The sequence below is a fragment of the Harpegnathos saltator genome, unplaced genomic scaffold (genome assembly GCF_003227715.2).
Source record: "Harpegnathos saltator strain DR-91 unplaced genomic scaffold, Hsal_v8.6 scaffold255, whole genome shotgun sequence".
Lineage (NCBI taxonomy): Eukaryota > Metazoa > Arthropoda > Insecta > Hymenoptera > Formicidae > Harpegnathos > Harpegnathos saltator.
Genome location: NW_020230045.1, coordinates 1,198,410 through 1,222,177, shown reverse-complemented (window position 1 = coordinate 1,222,177; position 23,768 = coordinate 1,198,410). Strand labels below are relative to the sequence as shown.

The following is a 23,768-nucleotide window of genomic DNA, read 5'->3' as shown; positions in this document are numbered from 1 at the left end:
ATAATTAATTTAAATAGTTTATAAAATTTATCGTTATCGTTCAAATTTCTCAATAAAATTACACGATAGTAACACGATAGTAACACGATAGTAGGTTATCTATTCGTCTATCTGACGAATCTTTACGTTACACTATCGATATTTAATAAATGCTACCTGATATATCTCATTACTATATTAATGAGATATTATTAGTTAATTGGATTGTAACATATGATAGAACTGAGATTCCTAATCGCGGTAAAGCAGCATTAAAAATTTAACTAAATCATATCGATTTCAACCGCCCCCCCCCCATTTTGCATAAATTTTAAACAATTATCGACGATATATTTTACATATATTTTAAATAGCGGAAAATAATTAAAATGGGAGAAGAAGAAGTATCAAAGCTATCTTTATGTGGTCATGTTTCTAAAAATTAATGTACAATGTGTTGTAACATCAAATAATAAAATTCACATTTACTCTCCCCAATGTCGATAAAATAGAACGTACGAGCACGGCGGCGGATAATCGTGCTGTTACCTTCTCTTCGCCGAACACACTCGGATCTTTCATTCGTTGCTCGTCGATGGCGCGTCTACTACGAAAGGTTCTTTCTCCAATACCCAAGTCGTTTATGAAAAAGGTTTTATAATTTTTAAATAAATTCTCACGTAAAAATAAACATCTAATTTTCACGAAGATTTTCGATTGATCTACACGTAAAGCATTGATTAACAAACGGCAGTTGGACGAACTTTTGTATTAAGTGAAAGAACTTTGGCCGGATGATAATACATAACTTTATTGCAGAACTACTTTTTATTTTTAATAAGCATTTTCAAATTTATGATTTACAATAATATATGATAAAATATAATGTATTATATGTTATGATGGTATACAGTAACATAAATTATATGATGCAATGTACGATATAAAAAAATATATTATTCATACATGATATAGAGGTTATATTTTATATTTCATATATTTTATATTTTATATATTTATGTTATACTATCATGATATATTATTACTTTATGACATAATATGACAATTTTTAAAGTTACTTCATGTTCTCCTCGTGACCTGAATTTTCTCTCAAAAATGTAAAATTTGACGTTACACTTGAGAAACTCGCTGAGCGGAAGCGATGCGAAAACTATGAAAAGCGGATCTAAAAGGCTTTGCCAACGAGAGAAAGAACATCCCTGGTCCGGTGCGTAGATACAAGACAACAGAAAATTGGCCTTTTCGAAGTCACAGCGCAGTTTTACTGCGAACATGCTTTATGAATGAAAGGAATAGAGAACCTGCGGCGGGCGTCCTGCACGCGCGTGTCTCGAAGAGGCTTCGCGAGGAACGAAGCGCGCATCATGCGCGCGCGAGCACAAGGCGTTAGGAAATTTACATATTTATGGACGAGCTGATTACCTGAGCCGCGCGTACAACTTGCTCGTACTTACAGCTGCCGTACGAGGCGTTACGAGCGGGTGCGATGTACCGTTCATCGCCGTGGGCGTCTCGGCGTCTCTCCTCTTCTCTTTTCTTCTCTTCTTTTCTCTTCGCGTCTCCTCTCCTCTCTCCTCTCCTCACCTGCCCCTTACCGGTTCCTCCTGTCTCAGCGTATCGGCGTGCGTCCCGTTCGGGACATAATTCTCGACGGATTCGAAGAATCGAACAGGCCGACGATGATGTTGCGTTCGGTCGCGACCGAAATTACAGGGCGCATAATAACGCGCAAGTCTCTCGATTAGGTCACTGCTCGACGTATCTTGCTGCCTTTTGCTATCGGGTAATCGCATCAGGAAGGATCCTCGGTATGGTTGTAGAAGCCAAGAGAAATATAAAAGTCAAACGTGAGGGGAAGCACGCGGAATTTGGAAAGCTCGAGCTTCATTCCGCGCGGAGGTGGCGCGCTCCGCAATGTCGAACGAACGGCGAACAAATGACCGACCGTGAACCTCGCGGAGGACAACGTACGCGAAAATGTATGGTCAGTGTACATCGCTCCTTCCGAAACCTCGAATTACTCATTCCCGCAAACACGAGTGTCGTCCATATCGCTATCTGGCCGCAGGAATCTGAAATACCGCCGCGAGTCATCGTGACTTATTCTATCAATGTCGCGAAAAGAAGAGTCGTGAATCCGCAAGGACAAAGTGAATACGAATGAATACTTTCTACACAAAAGGATGAGATGAAATAAAGGAATATGAGGGAAGCACAAATGACAAGCAGGAATGTAGGGTAGAATTAGATGCACGGAATGGAAAGAATGCGTCGAGATAAAACAAAGCTCCGCGTGTTAAATATTACCTTTACGAGCTTCTATCGCCATAATTTCACACCGAACGTTTTCTTATTGTCACAGTAATTCTGTGATTCCATCACTGACATTTATAACGCGCGATTTTATAATCGGCATCGGTTTGCACCGTCTCGCCGAATTGATACAAGAAAGATGACGACCCAAGGGTACGAATAAAGGTTTTCTTCTTTCTGTATCGTGGAACGAACGTTACCTTTTGGAAATGCTGAAGTGTCGAAAGTAAAGCCGTGAACGGACGAGAAAATCGTAAACGTCTACCACCGATAGAGATACCGAATGACCGGCCGTGAACCTCGAGGATGACGACGACGATGACAACGAACTTACTACTATGTACACCGATAGATTGAGAGAAATCTTGATCTTGAAAATACTACGATTCTGCCTTTTTTGAGAAATTTCGTGTCATTGTTATACTAATCCCTTTCATAACGGAATATTATTGATACTTCCGTCTCGTATTCTTCTTCTCTTTCAGCCGCTGTATTTTTTGACCTCCCCGCACTTGTGTTGTTAAAGTAAATCTTTGACTGGAAATATGTGCCATATCCGCTGAATAACAATAACATATATACAAAGATATATACAAAGATATATTATTATAAAATATCAGTCGCACAAGCACGTCATACGAGCTAGAGAGAAAATCTATGAAAAATAATGCCAAGGTATTCAATCGGGCAATTCCATTAACTTCCGTTCTCATCTAATCTTCCAGTTGCTTTATCGAACGTACAAAGTACACAGAGGGAGCAACTTTGGACTCTATTTGGAATTTATTCTGGGAAAAGATGTATAACTGCGTCTTTGATTCACCCGACATGGAATTTATCCCTCCGTAGAATCAATCACGCTGCGTCGCTTCGTTAAGCAGGAGGATTTAAATATTCGGCTCACTTGACGTTCACAACTGACACACTTGACGTTCGGTAAAACATCGTCGGGCAATCGGATTTCTTCCGTCGTGTTCTGGCAGGAAGAAACGAAAGAAGTCTGCCCGATAGCACTGGAATATAAATTGGCGAGTGGATACCAGCTTATAAGCTTATCAGAGTGATAATACGCGCGAGAAACAGTAAGGATACCGCTATAACAGTAACTTTATGATTTCTTCTCTACGGCTGTATGTCGAGCTTGCTGCTTGTCGACGGCGCGATCAATCCGTCGAAGGTTCTTTTCTCCCGAGTGTCGAGATGTTACCGCGACTTTAAGCACCTGTGCCACTGAAAGAAGAGCGACGATGTCCTCCTCGCGCGACAACCAAAACGACACGAGTTTACGCCGATTTCACGTTTCGCTTGAGATATAATTGACTGCGAGATTTTCTATTTCGCATAGCAACGCGACGTATCAGATTTGATGATTAAAGTTGACGACTGTAATAAACGGCATTCTGCGGGATGTTTCGTACACGTCCGTGCAATAAGCCATCGACAACCGCTTTTCCTCCAAGAAATATTTCATCAGGATTTCAGTGGCTGATTTAACGATGATGACAATTAAAATCTCTTTCAAGTGCGAAATTCCTCGCAAGATTCGACACAGCGATAAAACCAGGAAGTTGACACAACTCGCCGCCGGAATATCGCTTGAATACTTTCCGCTTTCGTGTTTAAACGCGAATATGATTTTCCCTTTCGGACAGAAATTAATTTCGTCGTCACAAATTACTGCAGTAATTAAAATTTTTCGCAAACGGCCTCAAAATACGTCGAGAAATTTCTTATCACATTCCTCCCGGGCACTCGGACGCGCTTTCGGGAAAACTGTCCTTACGCTCTTAATAGAAGCCTCCCACTCCCCCCCTCCCCCGCTTCCCGCATTTTCAAGACATTCCGCATTTTTAATTTCTCGCCGAAAGGACGAGACGAAGCCTCGCTAACAACCCGAATCCTTACGTAGGCGACGGCGGCTAGCTGTAGCTTGAGAAATAAACAGATTGTTGTTGCTGCCGAGCCGTGCTCCGCCGGTGCCAGATATTATCATAAAATACCGCTTCCCGAGCTATCGGTCACGGTATCCCACGGAAAATTAAAAAACGAGCTCCGTACGCGCGATAGCCACGAATTACGACTGTCCGTGAACCTCGAGGATGATTTCACCGCCGACGGTGGGGATGCTGTACCGCTATGTGTTACATCGCCGAACCCCCCTGCCCCTCCTACGCGTGGCCGAGCCCCCCTCTCGCCGGCCCCTCTGCCCCTAGCGTCGCAATTTTCGCAGTCGGGGGCACAACGGTTACGTTTTACCGTTGCGAGCCGCTCGTTCGCTCGCGCGGCATCCGTGAGCGCGCGGCGCGGCGCGCCGCCGCTGCGGCTCGCCGTTTGGTATCTCTTCGCTCTCCCGCACGCCTACTCGCGCGGCCAACAGTGGTTTCGCGCGCACGCGCGAGCGAGCGTCCGGTTTAGCGATGTGCCGCTCCTGCTGGCTTATCTGAACGAGAAACGTTCGGCCTCGAGGTCGAAACGGACTCCCTGTGCTTTCGCGCGAAAAAGTCCAGGCGAGCGTTCTTCCGCGCGACGAAATTGCAGGCGGCGCGGCGCGGCGCGGGCGCGCCCCGTCGCGCGAAAAGGACGCCAGGACGAGCGAGAGCTTTCGCGCGCGTACTCGCGTTCTCTCTCTCTCTCTCTCTCTCTCTCTCTTTAAATTCCCACAGTAATCGGGCTTCGTAATTCAAGCGGACGCTGAAACGAAAATTCGCGAGCGATTCCCTGGCGTCGAGCTGGCGTTGAGCGCGACCGCGCGCCATCGCGCGCTCTTGGCGAAATACGTTCTCGCGCAGGACGCGTTTAACGCAATTTAACCCACCGAGTCAGTATCCGACGCGCGGTGTTTACGCATTACGTCTTGTAAACACGCCGGCTCATTACGTCACGTGATCCTTGCTCATTGTCGCGCGACCAGCAAGGGTCGAGAGGAGAATGCCAGCGCGCGGCAGGCCGGCAATCGAGAGAGCGGAACCGAACAGCAGAAGAGACCTTCACCTTCGCGAGCGAGTGGCGCGGCGGAGCTTTCCCGCGGCTAGATCCGCCAATAGCGCGCCGCCAGCTCGCTACCGCGGGGTTGCGCGCGGCTCGAATCGATCGCCGTTTCCGGTAACATCGACGTCGGTCGCTCTGAAAAACGCGAGAGAAAGAGAGAGAGAGAGAGAGAGAGAGTGAGAGAGAAAGAAAGAGAGCGGAGGGGAGGGGGGAATCAAAAGCCGCTTGTTCGCCAACGCGAAAGAGACTCTCGCGAGCCCACGTGCGAATCTCGCTGGAACAAAGAAGCCGTCAAGTCCTCACGAAAGTGCTCCTTCCATGCGTTCGCTCGCGATTGCCCTTCGTCGCGCTCAAGAGCTTACATTAATTTTACTCGCGAATTTCCCTCGCGATATCTTCGATGTTTCGGCAGGATACGTCCGTCGGCGGCGACGCCGACTCGACGGGCAGCCTCGAGCTTTCGAGGCTGCCCGTCGAGGGTGAGCTTGCGAACGCACGCGCGATCGATAACGACAGCGACGGTATCGGAAATCGATCGGTGTTAGCGTGACACCTGAAGCCCCCGTGTGCGCGCGCAGCTCGCACATGGGCGAAGTTGGCGAAGAAATGAAAAACGCGCGTGCGCGCGCGCGCAGGTAGAAAATTCGCCGGGCTCGGGCGCAAAAGGAAGAGCAGGAAAAAGAAGCGCGGCGGAGATCTACGCGGAATCTACAACTAAATACACACAGTGGCCGACCGAGCGTTTTACAAGAGTCGGGCTAGCCTTGGGTTCGGCGCCAAAGACCGGCCCGAGGTCAACGACCATCGGAATATTCACGTTCGGCCGGCGGACGATCAACGGGCTCGGTCCGGGCGATTCCCCGCACTCGGGAGATTATCGTGCATTCAAGGGTACGAAAGACACGGCGAATCGATCTCGTGGGTCGGCAGATCTCGATTATCTCCTCGCTATCAACGCGAAATACCTCCTTCTCCGCCTTCCTCTCTCCGGCCCGTGACGTTTTCTCGCCCGAATATCCCGCCGCCGGATTAAAGACTAGACCTTTTTGAGCCGCCTTCTTTCGCGAGAACAAACGAACTACACGAGCGAATCTCGCTCGTGAGAAAGCGTGATCGCAGAATCTGGCCATGTAACTCAGGCTGATCAACGCGAAGAAAGGTGCGTTTTTTTTTTCCTCTTCAATGGGGGACGCGCGTACATCGACTCGCAAGAGTCTGAGGCAGGATTTCCAGGCATGTCGCCAGGTTGATGCGTGTGAATTTTTAATGACTAAATTATTGCACGATCAAGATGAGCGAAAAATATTTCTATACCGGGACCGATAAATGTAAGCTGTTCCTCCTACGCGTGTACGGATGACGTTCTTTGGTTCCTCTCGGTGTTTTACATATGGATACATCTTTCAACGGATAACAGTATCCTTTAATTATGCATAACGGATTAAATTGAAAGGAGATGTAAGACGAATGTAAGGAGAAATCCGGGAACCGAGGTGTTGACAATGAACAAGGGGGAAAATGCAAGACGTAACTGTAAAGTCGTATGTGCGAGTCGATGTATGCGCGTCCCCATTGAAGAGGAAAAAAAACGCATCTTTCTTCGCGTTGATCAGTCTGAATTACATGGCTAAATTCTGCGATCATGCTTTCTCACGGCGAGATATCCGTGACGGCGACTGTAAGAGGAATCCGCGCGAAACAATTAATCCTTTTTCTCAGTGCACGCTTTTGATACCGCTACAGTTCCTCGTGCGGTTAATTGACGGCAAGCGTGTAATTCATTAACGGGCAGCCTCCTTCGGAGTAATTCGTTGGTAACAACGCCATGACGTATTTACCTAATCGTCGCTAATAAAACGACTCGCGTCGAATTTCCATGCCAAGTGTCGAGAGTACAAGCTTGGTCAAAGATGCGTCTGCGTCGTTGCGTGTGAACAAACGCAACGACGATTTGTCAAAGCTACGGCTAACTGAAATCCCAATCCCTAACGACCGTAGAAAATCCGCTGTGTGCATTGCCGTATTTTCCAAATTGAAGCAGGCCGCTCCTCAAGTATCGTCTCGATAAGGCGCGTTAAATTCAAAGTACGCCCGCCGCAAGCTCGACCCCCACACGAGGAGGGCTACAGAGTTTCGCTACGTCACGTTAACATGTTTGCAGTTATGCAGATATTAATGAACTCCACGAGCGTCGATTACGCCCCGGCGCGTTTACCCGCTGATTTCGCCAAATATTGATATGCGAATATGCTCGATCAATCGCGCCGCGGCCGCGCTCAATGCACAACGGTCCGGCAGGATACCGGAGCACCGGCGGCGGCGGACCCGAAGAGGGTGGCGCCCTACGGGCGAGTAACGGTGAACGGCGCGACCGAGTGACGCTCGTCACGGAAGAGATTCGCACGGAGGCGAAGCGGAGGCGTCCAGGCCGCAAGACGAAGAGGACCGCGACGGAAACGGAGAAATGCGGTAGGAAGAAAGCCAAAGGCGAACGGGAGAAAGAGAGAGGCACTCTCTGAAAGAGGAGGAATAACGGAGGAAGAGCTGCTCGAGAGGAGCTCGAAAAGGAAGGCGGAAGACGAAAAGGAGAAAGATCCGAGCGAACAATCGATGACGAAGAAGAAGAAGAAGAAGAAGAAGAAGAAGAAGAAGAAGAAGGAGAAGGAGAGGCCGAGACACGGCAGAAGCAGGCGTGAGAAAAACGCAGGAGAGACAGAAGAGAACGAAAGAGGAGAAGAAGACACCGAGGAAGAGAAAGACGGGGAGGAGAGGAGAGGAGGACAAACACGAGAAGGAGGACCGCAGAAGAGAAAGACAGGCTTTGGTGGGGGATGAAGAAAGAACACTCGTTTTATGCGCTACCGCTCGTCGTCTGGTAGGGGCACGCGAACGACGATCCGGTGGTGGAGGCGGAAGAGTTGAACCAGCGAACTCGTAGAGGGGGGCAGGGTGACGGCGGTGGCGGCGGCGGCGGCGGCGACGAGGTGGTGGTGAGGGTACGTCGACGAGCAGCACGGCGCGAGCACCTGTGGATCTCGGCGTCGCGGTAGAGTCACTCACCAGCTACCACCACCGGACCACCGCCGAACTTCAAGGTGTACAGATAGAGCCGGACGGAAACGGCGGATCGTCGCGCGTAACGGAAGAACGCGCGAGGGGGAAGAGGAAGAAGAGGAAGAAGCCAGCTCGCGGGAGCAACAATTTGGCCGCTGCGTTAGAGAAGAAAAGCTGAAGCATTCGACGATCCTCAGGCCGAAGAGGCAGCTGAAGACAAGGGTGTGATATCAGCCGTGCTCGATCGTGAATTAGCCGCGTGCGGACGCCGAAGAGTGGAGTGAAGACCGTCATTCTGGACCTAACGCGAGGATCACCATACTCCCTCGAGAGGATGAAGGACCAAGGATAAGACGGACTCGTGGATAAGAGGGGAAAGGAGGGATGGAAGAAACCGATGAGAGATCGTATCGCGAAAGTAATTTCTCTCGCAGACGGTGCTGAGGACCGGTGAAGAGAGTCGATCGCAGAGGAGTACACACACACACACACACACACATCGTCGAGTGCAAATTTAGGATTGAGGTGATAAAGGCGAGAGAGAAGCCCGAGAAGACCTCCGGTTACCTCTCTCGCGATCTCTCGCAGGCCACTGGCTCACGAGTGCGCGAGCTCGCAGATCGGAAAAGGAAAGAAAAAACGGAGAGGGAATAAAGGAGAAACGTTCGATCGCGATCCGCGTTGGGATCCTTTCATCCCGCTGCCGCGCGACCCAGCGAGCCGTAATCACGTCGGTTCCGGTTTCGAAGGCGGCGTCGTTGTCGTCGATGACGTCGTGGGAACGCGTCGTGTTCGCCAAGAGCAACGAACTCGCTTCCGAACGATTCGTAATCGATACCGACGCGAGGCCTAGCCGATACCGCCGCGACGGCGCGAGGCCGATTTTGCGATCCACATCGTTTCATGTCCAGCAATAATCAGCGATCAACCGAAAGAATCGACCGAACTTCACGCCGAGAGAGCGAGTCACGGAGAACGGGAGAAGGATACGATCGAATATGCGAGCGCGTGACGAAGAGCCGAGGGCGACGTAGAGACGAGCGGGATAATCAGCGAGGCCTGGACCGCGAGTGTCACCGGAGCGTCGACATCTATCGCGGTGTGCGGAAGAAGACATGTCCTCTGATCCTCGATTCCGCGCGGCCGAGAGTGTGATAACGGTTGAATGATCGGTGCGAAGCGGACCGGAGGGACGAGCCGTAAACCACGGAATTGTCCGTAACACGAGCAGTGACCAACTGGATTTATTTCAGTGAGCGAGAGTGATAAGTGAGAGATTCGAGGTGCGATAAGAGCGCGATATTCGGAAGGGGCCAAGTATTGGATACCAGGATATGCGATCTCGAACAAGATGCCTAGCACCATAAGAGGTGAGTGACATGTCGACGACGCCGGCGGATTGACGAGACAATTAACAACCTGCCGGGCGGTCCCACTTTTAGGTGAAACCGCTGGCGGACTTCCGGTTCGCGCTCGAGCGACGTAACACGTCCGAGAATCTCCATTCAAAACTAACCGCATGAGGCATCTTGCTAGTCCCCGTCCTAGACGGCGTGGCAGGGACGGTGGGAGGGAGGGAGGGAGGGAGAGAGGGGGGACCCTACACATCCTCACTTGTACACATTTGAGAAACGCTTTTGTACATTTTTGTGCGCGTGACACTAACACACAGCCGAAGCCCGATTAACGGCGTGATTAATATCGCGTGGTGTTACGTTCCAGCGCGATTACGGCGAGCGGGTACTTTAATCAAGCGCGCGTGATTGTCACGCGCGTGTCTCACGTTGCCGCGGTGGTTAAACCTCCGCCTCGAATTTTCGCGTCGCGGCTGCCGATGAGACCGCGATGAAACTTATTCCGGGCGTAAAGAGTTAAAGACACCGTGGAAAGTCTCGTAGGAGATAAAAGCGAATCCGAGCGTGTATGTATGTATATGTGTGTGTGCGTGCGTGCGTGTGTGTGTGGGTGGTGTGTGGATTTAATGGGCGCCATCAAAGATTCACACGGCATCGATCCTTTGAGCGCTTCCAGCCGCGTCTCGCCGCTGGCCGGCTGATCTAGCAGAAAAGAGGCTCGCACCTTTTTTGCGCGCGCGCAGTGTGCCTGCCGGGTTTATTCGCAAATAGAATAAAAATGCGCTCTGTGTGTGTGTGTGTGTGTGTGTATCGCGTACATTACGTGCGAGCGAACCAACGCCGTCACGTCCGCGCAAAAAAATCATGGCGGAGCTGGCGAAACAAGGCCGCGCACGCGTCACAGACGTCTTCTTATCGTTGTATCAAAATCAGCGACAGGTCCATTGCTGAATTGGCGGATCGGCCGTCGTTTTTCACGACGGCTTGAGGAAATCGCGCCGTGCATCTGATACTTCGCTAACACGCGAGCAGATCCACGAACCGCAGGCCGGTCGTACTTTTGTGCTCGCTGCGCGGTGCGCAGCCGCGCTTTCTTGAATTATGTTCAAAAGCTGTCGTATGTTCAACAACAACATACACCGCGGCTTTCCACCGTGGTCGGACTGCTAATTTCTCGGTCGCAATTAGAATATGTTAATCGTATTTACTTCTTCAGTCTCGCTCGGCGCTTACGTTGTGAAATGATTTGCATCCGCAAGTTGTTCGAATTACAATAGAGCGCCGAAGGGGCAAGAGAGCATCGTCTGGTGTGAAATCTTGACGAGCGACCGATCGATAAATTTCATGATCTCAGTGTTCTCCGTTTGGTTGGAGACTTACGTGTATATACGAGGTAAGGCTTCCCCGATTTCTCGTGTGGAAGAATCAGCACCGAATTATTCGAGGAGGCGAGGAGGTGAGAGGAGGGCGAGAGGGAGTGAGGGAGAAAGATACTTAGAATGAGAATAAGGAGGAATGCCGAAAGATCGCGGAGAGGAATATACTCGTTCGCGGAAGGTAACAGTACGCGATGTTGCGGTCGCGATGGCAGGGTCACTCGAGGTCAGTAACACACTGACGACGTGGTCGCGTAATCCGCGGCGCTCTCCTGCCGCCGAGATCCATCGAGTACGCGCTCGTCCACGCTCGAGCGTCCACGTCCTCGACCAATCTCGCGAGCGCACGCTTCGATCTCCTGAGGCCGCTCGAAGCAGCTTTTGCCGGTTTTAATGACGTAACGAAATTTTTTTGCCATTTACTGGAACCGAGGACGCGAGACTCCGACGCGAAATATTCCGCGACTGCGGTGCCGCAATTAGTAGCTGATAAATCAGTGCGGTGTTTGAGGCGCAAGTGATGGTGTGACGAATGAAGAAAAAAAAGAAACATGCAGATCGCATGAGGATTGCATCGCGATAAAATAACAAACTTCGTGTTATTAGCGAAGCTTCGCGGAGAAAGACGTGGTTTTCTCGCGTAAGAAATAACAAATAAATTTTCACGAGGCAACTCGTGCGTTGCTCGTCAAGAGTATAAGCGATACGATGCGTATTTTTTTAATTTTATTCATGTATATAGCTTTTTTATGAAAAGAGAGAGAGAGAAATGGGAAGCTCCAAAAGATACATCCTGCAATTCTATTTGTCGAGAGATTTTAAACAAATTGTCGCTCGATGGAAATTTATATTCCACGTACATATACGCGAAATGACGCAAGTGCCATGCTATCGGTATCGATTCTGTGCCCCGAGGGCTACGACACGACATCGTCATTATGTGTCAACTCGTCCTCCATGAATAATTATAGCCGGCATAATTTTATATATCTCCTTCGCGTTCGATAACTGACCAATTCTAGCCAGAAATAGAATAATCCCGCTAGGCTGCTTGATCGTTCTCTTCGTTTCTTCGCAAGAAGGTCAATAGTCTCGTTCGGGTCGAATACGAGCGTGTCAGAGATATCGGCCGATCGAGATCGACGATAAAATGTCCATTCTATATTTATGCGGCGAGTCATAATAATACGCGCGTGACAGAGTCAACATTGACAGTTTCTCAATTGTTTTGACTGCACCGACATTTTCAACAGACCCGTCCTCATCCGCCGCAAATTATCGAAAAATCCGGTGGAATGTAATGGTATCCGAAACGATGTAATTTTGTCCATATGCGTATCGATCGAGAATCCGCAATATAAGGAAAAATAGAACTGAATGGAATTTAATAAAATATCATATTGAGCTCTGGAGGGATATTGGTGAAAAAGTCTGCATGTTTCCTCTTTTTTTTTTTTCTTCATTTAAATGCTTAAGTAATTTAATTTCGTTTCTCTTTCATTATATCCCACTAGCGAATGCGGAAAATCAGTAGAAACAAGTAGAGCATTTTATATGATCAAATTTGAGCACGCGTGTGCGAGGCGTTCTCCAAACACAATGAGCGAGCTCGACAAAAAGTTGGCTCTCGAGCGTAAGAGAATACCTCATTCACGACAATAGCGGAACAAAAATCTAACGAGAGAAATGGAGGTAATACAGAGCAAGTAACGAAAATGCGATAGATCATGCTCCGCCCGTGCATGCGGTAGCGCCGCCGTAAGAATCGAATGACGAAGCGCGAATAGCCTCGCATCGAGAGGAACGAACGTGTCAAATTTCGCTAATGAGGTGAAAACGATAGCTACGTGATTGTTTCGACGCGCGAAAAGATAAAAAAAAGAAGAGAGAGACGAGCGAAGCGAGACACACATCGAGCCGAAAGTCGGAGTCGGCGTTAACGATGGAGGTAGTAAACGCGAACGCACACAGGCCGTGCGTCGAGGAGACACGACCGGAACGGAAATTACAGAGTATCGAACGAGAGAACGAGGCCGAAATTTCTGGAAGGAACTCGAAATATATGGGGATCTATGTTCCGAGAAAAAGTATTACGTAATCGTAAATTGAGCAACGCCGGAGGTACGAGCGAGGAGAATGGGAGAGGAGGGACCACGCGCTCTCGCGCGGCAAGATGAAGAGCAGGCGCGGTTCCGCTCGGTACTGCGAGCAAAGTGTGGGGGAAGGGGGGAGGAAGGGCTGGCAGGGCAGGGCAAGGCAGGGCAGGGCAGGGCAGGGCAGGTAGAGAGGAAAGCGAGATTCTCTTCCTGCGACAGGTGGCAAGGACCTTGGTAAACGTAAGGGCGTCGCGATCGATTACCTAACCGGGGACGGCCGCGAAGCGGATTTCGGTTCCTGATGAGACCCCGATGGGTCGCGGCGGTGCTCACCGCCCGCTTGCCGAACTGAGCGCCGACAGACTCGCCGCTCTGTACACCGAACAAAAGCGAAGGTCAACGAACCCTCCGACGCGTACACCACACGCGCGCCCGCGCGCGCACGCACGCACGCACGCACGCGTGCGATCCCTCCTCGCATCTTCCGTCTTTGTCCTCTCGCTTCTCTCCGCATTTTTCTTTATCCTTATCTGCGAGGCGCGATACGCGCTATCGTGGGCGAAATTTCGGTGCGTCGCGAGAAAGGGTTTATCTCTGGCGGGGTTATAACGACGGAGCAGTTGACTCGGGACGGTAAAAATTTCGCAAGCACAAGCCAACACGCGCGCGCGGGAGAGAATCCCATTGTACCGGCACGGAGGAGCGGCTGACTCGGGACTGGGCCTTCGAGCGATACGCTGTGTTGTTTTTTCCCCTCGCCGTAAGGTGAGGTGGGCATTATGGAAAATTTCTGGCACGATTGTCACGTCGTGATATGGTGAAATGGAGGAATCGCACTGCGATGACAAACCACATGCCGCGTGTGGAGCGAAATGTTGCGCGAAAATAGATCCGGTGCGGATGCGCGAGCAGCTCTCGTGCTTCCGGTGCGATATGCATTTTAACGCGCTATTGCTATGTTACGAGAGAATGTGATCTCTGAGACAAAAATATTTAATCTCTCGTCTCTGCGGACGGAGAATTTGTTTTGTGTATGTACATGATTTATTGCTATACATGATTTATTGATATACTTTAATTAAGACAGTTCGCGACATCTGTGAATGTTACCTATACACTGAGAGAAAAGTATACGATATTTAGAACTATAATGATATAGTAACTAAATTATAGTCCGAAATATCATATTTGTAGTAAGTATTACCATAATATCGGTAATAATTACGATATAGACATAGTATAACCAACTATATAATACGTTTACTAAGAATTATAGTAAGTTAAACTAAAATTATTGTATGGATACAAATATAAAATGGTAGGTAAACTCTTTTATATAGTCAATATTACCAGAATATTTGCTAAATAATGACAGATGTAACTATATGACTATTAAATCTCACTATATTTGTGAATGAGAAATTACCATACATATGTGGTAAAAGTAACTAAACAATTATTTAAGACAATCATTGACTATATATTTGTGTTTATTCTACTATATTTTGCAGGTTCCACCAACTATAAAAATATGGTTGACGCCAAAATGAACTATAAAATATAGTGAGATTATAGTTAATTCAACTATATTTTTCTATCAGTGTAGATGCATTACCGTTCCAGTTGAATCAGGAATCACACATAACGAAACCTATCATTCATAACTTTAGTATTCAGAATTGTATCCGATCAATCAATATCCGATTATCTTTCGCATTTTAAGTGAGGAGGAGGAGAATTCTGGACATAAATTTTAGAAACGCCTTAATACTCTTAAATTTGTCAAGAGATTCTGCACAAAGTAAATGTATTCACATTCCATTAAAAGAGATACATTGCAATAATTATATGTATAGATTACATATATTATTACCGTGACTCGTGCCTCTCGCAGTCGAGCCATCACATATGTGCAATAACCAACTTTTTCCTGTATATAGAGCAGTATAAATAATAGAATGTAAATTGCCAGCAATCGGTGAACGAGCCATTCCAACGCTCGTCGGATCCGCTCTCACTTCCAAGGATATAAAATCGTCCCATTAAACTATAGTTCTGCAGAATGCGCGAGAATGAGAAAGAGGGCGGTCACCCCGGATATTTATTTATACCGCCGCAGAGTCGCGGTAAGTATGGCTCGACCGATGTAAAGACATTACTCAAGCGCGTCACATCGCGCATGTCGAAACGCGCGAGGGGTATAAGCAGGCGATGAACCGAGTCCTGTGTGTGTGTGTGTGTGTGTGTGTGTGTGTGTATGTATACCGATGGGAACCTCTACCCAAATTACGTTGCCGAGTACCGTTATGGTAGGCCCATGACCGAGCGACTCTGAGCGACTTGAAGCTCGAGCTCGAGCGATCGCATCTCTCGGTACTCTTTTTCCGTTCGTCGAACGCCAGGCGAAAGGTTCACGTGTGTCGCGCGCGCGCGCGAGCGAGTGAGCGAGTGATAGACTCGTCGTATAAATTATATCACGGGTCGCCCCCGGTGTGCAGCAGCAACGTCGGAAGCACACCCTCAGTTCGATGCAACATTGTGATACATGTTTGTTTTCCTTTCTCCAGGAGTATCCTCAGAAAATGTCAATTTCAAGAGCGACACCAAGATACTTTTGAAGATATTGACTTCTGCCTACTCGCAGACACGTGTACACGTGTGCGCGCATGCACACGGTACTTGCTTCCTTCTACTCTCTCGATGGCAGATATCGATATCTATCGTAGGTAGAGATATCACCGTAGGAACCCCACGACGCTCATGCGCGCGCGTAATGAACGTACGTACGTGTGTGTACGTACGTGCGTTATGCCAACGCGCGTAGCTACGCGCCGTAATTGCGCCGCTCGTCTTGCCTACCTCTCTCTCTCTCTCTCTCTCTCTCTCTCTCTCTCTCTCTCTCCCCCCCTCTCTCTCTCTCCGCCCCCCCTCTCTCTCCCCCCCTCTCTCTCTCCCCCCCTCTCTCTCTCTCTTTCTCTCTTTCTATCTATCCACCTACCTACCTACCTACCTACCTACCTAACTCAAAACCAGGCTCACTCCTTCGTTCTCCAGTCATTGAACTCGCACGACTCGTTCAACCCACCAGCTGTTTCTTACTACTCCACCCCACCCGCGCCTCCGTCGTCTCATCTTTCCCTCCTACTGCCCCTCCCGCTCCACCCGCTGCTTCTGCTGCTGCTGCTGCTGCTGCTGCTGCTACTACTACTACTACGGCTACTACTGCTATTATTATGCTACTCCTTTCTTCCGTTCCAATCCAGGCCGATCCTGGACGGTGTCTCTTCCGACACCTTTACGACACACTACGGCATTTTTCGACCTACCTTTGTGTAAAGCATCGATATTGCCGGCAACACCGAGATATCCCTCTCTCTCTCTCTCTCTCTCTTTCTCTCTCCCTCTCTTTCTCTCACTCTCTTCCTCATTCTCTCCTTCTTTCTCGGGAAAGGAGCATTAAATATTTGTTGGGAGCTTTCACAGCGTTGATTGCCTATTACTCAGGCGAGTCGAGGATTAAGGATATTTTGATTTCTAAACCTGATGCTTATATGCGTGTGATTTGTCCACAAGAGCATCGTCACTTCGTTATATCCTCTCTGTATATGTATATTTAACATTGCTTAGCGTTCGACAGCAGACACTCGTATAAAACGCTCTCTGCGTGCTGTGCTTGTCTCTCTCTTCCTCTCTTTCTCTTTTTATGACGCTCCAAGATGCACCTTCGGTACATATACAGACACTTTCAAAGTAAAATAAAACTGTTCGATGGAAACCATATATGTACATTAAATTATTATATAAATTATTAAATCGCTATTAAACTAATTATTATATATTAATTAAATTGTCACATATTAAATTATATATATACATGTATAATCTCTACTTAAACAATAATTGTACGAACGAGTGATGGAAATTATTCACTTGAATGGATATACGGTGGAAGATAATTATTCTGTGATCATTCAATTATTCTCCAAGGTTAAGGTTACGAAAAGTTTGGTCGACGCTCGCGCTTCCGAAATAATCCCTCCACTCGCGGATTACCGAAAAGGACGGGAGGAACAGCACACGCGAGCTGAAAGGTCGCTTGGCCTCCGAGAGATTCTCATTCAACGAGGTTCGAACGGGAAAGTCCGTTAGCTCGAGCTCGTGAGTTCGTTGCCCGTTAACGTGCGTTAATATTATATCGATCGGCATGGAATTCGAAGACGAAGCGATTTCGATCCACCGTAATAATTAATCCTGCCGCAGCAATCGTCGATGCGCCGCACAGATACGTGTAGGAAATTTCTCGACGCGAGGAAGAAGCTCGTAAATCGAGATTCGATTTACGACAAATTGAAAAGAAGAAGAGAGAGAGCTACTTTCGCCAATATATTTTCCAACAATGACAAGTGAAGTAATTAAATTGACGGTACGTCTTTTCTTTTTTTGTTTTTTCTTTTCAAATTACGTTCCCGTCCCTTTCTGTCGAAATTAACATTTAAAGGTGGGTAGTGAAATAGCAAAGTTCACGCTTGAGATTCGATCGATCGACAAATCGACCGGAGAATCATGAAGAGGAGTCAGGCAAACGAGGAGAAAAGCTCCTCCCTCTTCGGATCGTTCGCGACATTTCGAGAGAGGCGCGATAGCGAGAGAACCGCGATTCGTAACGAGCGATAGCTCAAGAGCTCGGTCACTGCCACGCTCCGTCTATGACTCACGGTGCGATCTCCTCTCCTCTGGCTTCGATTCTCGAGCGTTGCCGTTGTGAGCGCGTAAGCTCGTGGCGGAAAGGTCGAGCCCACGTTCAACGCCCTTTCACGTATTTCGATCTTTCCCGACGCACGCGAAGGTGATAGCCACGTGGGGGCGACTGAATGTGATAGTGACGCCGCGCGTGCCTAAATGGTTAACCGCGGCAATTAGAATTGATAATTTGTCGAAAACGAGCTTCTAAGTACCCGCGTTTTCGTGACCACTATTTTGTCCCATGTGTCGTTCTCGTGCATTATTGATGGCTCGTTGATCGCGCGCGCGGGCACGTGTCACCGGGAATTCCCCCGAGTTCAGCACATCGTTAGAATTTCATTTTTTCACGCGATCCTTCAATTTCGAGGAATACATTATAGTATCCTCGAGTCTAGATATTAGGGTGAAATTTGTGAAAGTTCGTCGAATCTCAGCCGGTGAGTCATTTTGCAGATGCGGTATCGATGAAAGTTGACGTATGCATCCATCGATCGATCGCAAAAAAATCTCAAATGCGCGTAACTAAATAGGGTATAACTGCGCTTCACACGTGCGACACATGTCACACAATGTGATAATTCCGTTCGCGGTGCCTCTTGCGGTGTCTTCGAATCTCGGCAAGAATCTGAAAGAGTCCCCGGAAGAGGACAGTGTTACACGGTATCGATAATCGCGATCCGACGAAGCCGACCGAATCGAAGCCGTCACGAGCCGAAACAGCGACGCGAGCACGAACGCGCGCGCGCGCGCGCGCGAGTCGCGTCGCGTCGGCAAGTATTCGATAGCACCGCAAGGGTCATCGACCGCAGGTGTTACGCGCCCGTTCGCTCGGCCCGCTCGGCTCGCTCGTCCTCGCCGCGGCCGAAACTCGCGCTCTCCCTCTCCTATTACGGGGACCGCCGAAATTCACGAAAGCGACTCACGGAACGAAGCGTTCCCTTCGCGGTTGCGCACACCAGGACGCGGGACGCGGGACGCGGGACACGTGTCGCCTGTAGCGCCGAGATAACGACTCCGAAATATCCGAAGAAAAACACGGAAAGACGATGGGAAAATTGACAACATATTATCGATAGGAATTTAGAGAGACTGATTGCGTGTGTTTAACAATGACCGTCGTTGCGTGTAACAGAGAGTAAAGTGTAATTGAAAGATAGGGCTTCTCACGCCAGGTTGAGATAAGCTTTCCAAAGGTCAATAATTACTTCAAGCGGACTTTGTTATTATCTCGGCGGCGACATCTTCGCTGCGAGCGATAAGTATACGATTGACGATTAGGCGCGAAGCGGTGAGCGAGCGACGCGCGATTCCCAATCATAATGAATATACTGTTAGCAATAAATTGCCGTAACGCGGGACGAATTGCAGATGAGCGGTAATCAATCTTGCTTTCGTCAACCTTTAAGATCTAATATTAGCATCGAAACAATAAGCGTATATACCGCGGCACAAGCCCGCGCGCGACAGCCCGGAGCATAATGGACATGTCAACTCACTTTTCTTCCTCAGATATTCCTTTTGCGCGTCGAAAAGACTCTGACGCGACGACAGCACCGGCGGATGCGTATACAACCTGGCCGAGGGCCACTCATAAGGCGACGGTAATTAACCCTTTGTCCACCCCCCATTCCCCTTCCCCCCCCCCCCACCCAGCATGTCTATAGGACGATACGCGACTCTGCGAATCGCGATATAGTGTTCGCGCGCTACTATTACGAAGCGAAGTACACGCGGACGGCGCATCAATCACAATGATACGTAGCCTACACGAGCACGCTTGTCGCGTGATTGAGCCGCGGGGCTCAGAAAAATCGCCGCTGGTATTCGCGAGGAACAAAGGCAGGAGTCGACTGCAACGGCGGCGGCGGCGGCGGCGGCGATGGTTCATAAGACACGGAGGAGCACGAACGGGATGAACGGGCGGAAACTTTAGGCAAGTTCGCGCGGCAAAGTCACCGGCCGTGCTTCACCTCCACGAGGAGTACTCACCTCCACGAGTCTCGTCCGGAGGACGTTGACCTCTCGCCACCACGTGGCCGAAAGAGCGATGTCTCTCCTCCGCGTCGAACCACCTTACCTGCCTGATTTGAAACAACCACCCGGCCGTGAACCTACCTACCTACCTACCTAGGACCAACCGTTTATCTTCCTCTTTTCCTCCCCCCCACCCTCTCTCTCTCTCTCTCTCTCTCTCTCTCTCTCTCTCTCTCTCTCTCTCTCTCTCTCTGTCGCTCATTCACTCATTCTTTCTTTTACTGCTATCTTCGTCATTCTTTATCACTACCTACAACTCCTTGGCGTATTGACCTCCGTGAGACTGTGTGTGCAAGTGAACACGTCACACGGAGACAAGTTACCGATGACGTAACGATATTACGTTGGGAGAGAATTTTAATTCGTCGAAATTTCCACTCGTAATTGAGATCCTCTCGAGAGAAAGCCTCCGTATCTATAATGCAACACTGAGAGTAATTAATTATATAATATATATAATTAACTATGCATTAGTCGGTACCATCGCTCACAAGTGATTGCGCATATGGCGGAATTCCAAGGTCTTCGAAATTTTATAGAAATGGAGTCGAACGATTAATTGCAAGAGGAGCGTAAACTCAGGCGAAAAATGTATTTTAAATGAAATTTGAGCATAATATATACTCACATGCGATATGTGACTGATTGATAAATATATAACTAATAATAATGATATCGGGGGGAGAGGGGGCGATATCGCATATTTGTATGTAAATTTACAACACAAACATTGATTCCTTCACATCTCATGTTCGCAAACTATCGGCTCAAACAACACAGCCGGTAGAAGGTCACACACACGAAAATAACTTCTCGATGACGAGGCGAGTCGCGCTCGTGAATTTTTTCTCTTGCATCTGCATTTTTTCCACTTCCGCGACGTCGACGGCTGATGCCGTATCCGAAGCGCACATTCCGTTTAGTACATGTCAGCGACACGAACATACGCCGCGGCGTTCGCGCGCGGGAGAGTATCGAGATGGAGACGAATGACCGGAACCCACGCGTATCCCCTTATCGGGTGAGGATCTTCCGCGGCCTCCCTCACTTCCGCCACTTGCGCGTCGTTTCTGCATCGGAACGGTAAAAGTAGAATCCGCGATACGAATCCAGGAAATATCACGGGCATACGCGAAGAATCGAAGGATTTATAGGTCCGATGATCTCTCCCTCCGCCTGGGTGGGATCTGCGAAACGGGAATTCGTTCTCCAGCGTAGGGGGCCCCATAATCCTTTATTAATATATAAAGACGTATCCTGTTTGTCCAAGATAAGAATCTACGGGGACGAAGTGTGTGAATGACCGCGGAGATTTATGTATGTTCAATGATATCAGAAAAAAATATCTGTAGCGAAGATCCACTCGTGGGATCGGAAAGTACTGTTAACGCAAAGACAGAACGGAGTATATAGATCCAATGATATATGGATCTCTAAGAAGCGAAGGAGCGCGCATAGAACTCGTGAGGAATCAGGAAGATCTATAAACCGGGGAATCTGGGGGATAAAGAGACGAGCGCTTTGTGGAGGTGAGGATCTGTAGATCTCTGGGAGATACAAACGTGAACCCGCGCGCTCGTGTGTGTGTGTGTGTGTGTGTTTGTGAGTATCACCCACCGAAGAATGTGCGCAGAACGAAGAACGAATAGTAATGAAGAATGTTTGTAGATGTAAGAAAGACCGAAAGGCTTAATAGCTGTGTTATCTTCAAATATCTCCTCTCTTTAATCTCTTTCTCCCCCTCGGAAACTTTGTCAATCCTAGTCGTGCGAGTAATCTAATCTTCGAAGCGGCGAAATCCCCGCGCGTGTGTACTTTCGTTAGCGTAATCCCTTATCATCGCGGGTGATAATAAGGGGATCCAACGATCTCCTTCTCGACATGCAACCTGTCGAATTCGTATGCCAGCTTTGTTTTCCTGCGCTTCCTTCACTCTCCCGGCCGCACAGGGTCGACGATCCTCCGGAGGATGATTATTAAGCGCGGTCGCGTTGCGTGGACCTTCGGTAAACGGCCGCGGTTCGTGCAGCAAAGTGCACTGACCGCAGATAGAAACACGTGGACGCGGGCCGCGTCGGCAGGCGGGCAAAGGGTGTGGGAGGGAGAAGCCCGGAGTCGTGGGGAGGGGTGGCGGGCCAGAGGGGGGTGAAAGGGCCCGGTGATTTTAACCGTGGTCTTCGCGCCGCGCGCTCGGTCGCCGGCAGGAGCGATTTTGCGAAACGCTTAACGAAGCATCGCTCGTCGCTTCCCGCTGACTCGTCCGTTGACTTTGCCGTCGTTTGATTTTGTACATAAGAGATAGTAATGAGTAAGAGAGCGAGAGAAAAAGAGAGATGGAAACGATACGCCTTAAACGATAACGGTACGTCGATTCGAACGGCCAACGACATCCTTTGGCTATTTAAAGATCTTTCGAAGGTAGGGGAATAGCAGCCTGAAAAATCTGAGAAGCGGCTGAAAAGAGAAATTTCAGCGATTCTTCAAGTCACAAGGAAATTATCGATAAATTGATATCTTGTGCGTAAAACGTTGGTATAACGAAAAATTAATCTGTCTGATTAATCATTTAACGAAGTTAGTCTCTATAAACCGAAAATCGTTACAATTTCAAAAATCGAATTATTCGGACAGTCATCAATTACTCATAGAAAGTTCTTATTCCCAAAATCTCCATCATCATTTAGTTCTCGTCAGAGCGAGCAAAAATTAATTTGAAATTCCTTATCTCTGTTTCTTGTAGTAATTCCAGAAAACGAACATATGCAGCAGTATTTTGTAAAAGGTACTCGATTAATAACGGATAGTTTCTTGCGTTGAATAAATCTTCTTCCGTGTATCTTTAATTAAATGGCAGTTGTGATTCAAATTTACAAAATACTGTTAATATTGTAGATTAGAGAGAAGCAGAGATATTTGTTAATATATTAAAATAATTAAGCTTATATTATTCTCTCGAACATAACGAGCTGTGCGTGTTCGTCGTCATGTAGAACACAGGAATAAATTAGAAAATAAATTAGGGGAGACTGATGGGGAAAAAAATTTCGTTAGCAAACTCGACGCGAGCGATTCGTTGCACGCGATGAGAGCTTATCAGGACGCGCATCGACTCGCATAAAGCCAAACATCCGCAAATCGGAATCGCACTCACGCACGCACGCACGCACGCACGCACGCACTCGCGCACGCATGAGAGGGTTAACGGCAAACGGTATAAAACTAGCGGGAATTCACAATTCTAACCCACTCGCCTTGATTCGTACGGAAAGTCAATGTCTGTTTTGGCCCGATTTACTTTTACGAGCCCGATCGCGCGACGTTAAATGCATTTTGAGATTGTGCACACGATTCCCTCAGATATAAGACTTAACCTAGCCAGAATAACAAAAACCAGTACACTGCATATATATATATATATATATATATATATATCGATAAAACAAATTTTTTCATTGACAATCTTCGATATGATCGAACGAAATTATCTGTATGTAAAATTGCCGTTTGTCAACTCTCATTTAACGTAATTGTTTAACTTAACTTTTTTTTAATTTTCCCAATTTTTATATTTCTCTAATTTTTATATTTCTCCAATTTTTTAGATATAAGATTTAAATATCCTAAATTTTTAACTTAAAATATTTTTTAATCCTTTGGCGTTTTAAACACCGCATCTATTTATTGGGTATTAAACTTAATTTTAAAGGATTTACAAGAGATGGCGCAATGAGCACCTAATGGCATCGGCCCATACTGAAGCCAACTTCATATGAAAGCCCTGTCATTAGGCTTTAAGAATCAATATATTT

At 47.9% G+C, this 23,768-nt stretch overlaps 1 protein-coding gene across 1 annotated transcript in view; it reads left to right on the top strand.

The window, feature by feature from the left end:
* The first annotated feature begins 9,124 nt into the window (after positions 1-9,124).
* Positions 9,125-23,768, top strand: part of Hr3 (nuclear hormone receptor 3 ROR-beta) — a 111,964-nt gene continuing 97,320 nt past the window's right edge. The window contains exon 1 of the mRNA XM_011155644.3: positions 9,125-9,725. Coding sequence (XP_011153946.1) covers positions 9,707-9,725 — 19 coding nt within the window. The 5' untranslated portion in view covers positions 9,125-9,706. The remainder of the gene's footprint in view (positions 9,726-23,768) is intronic.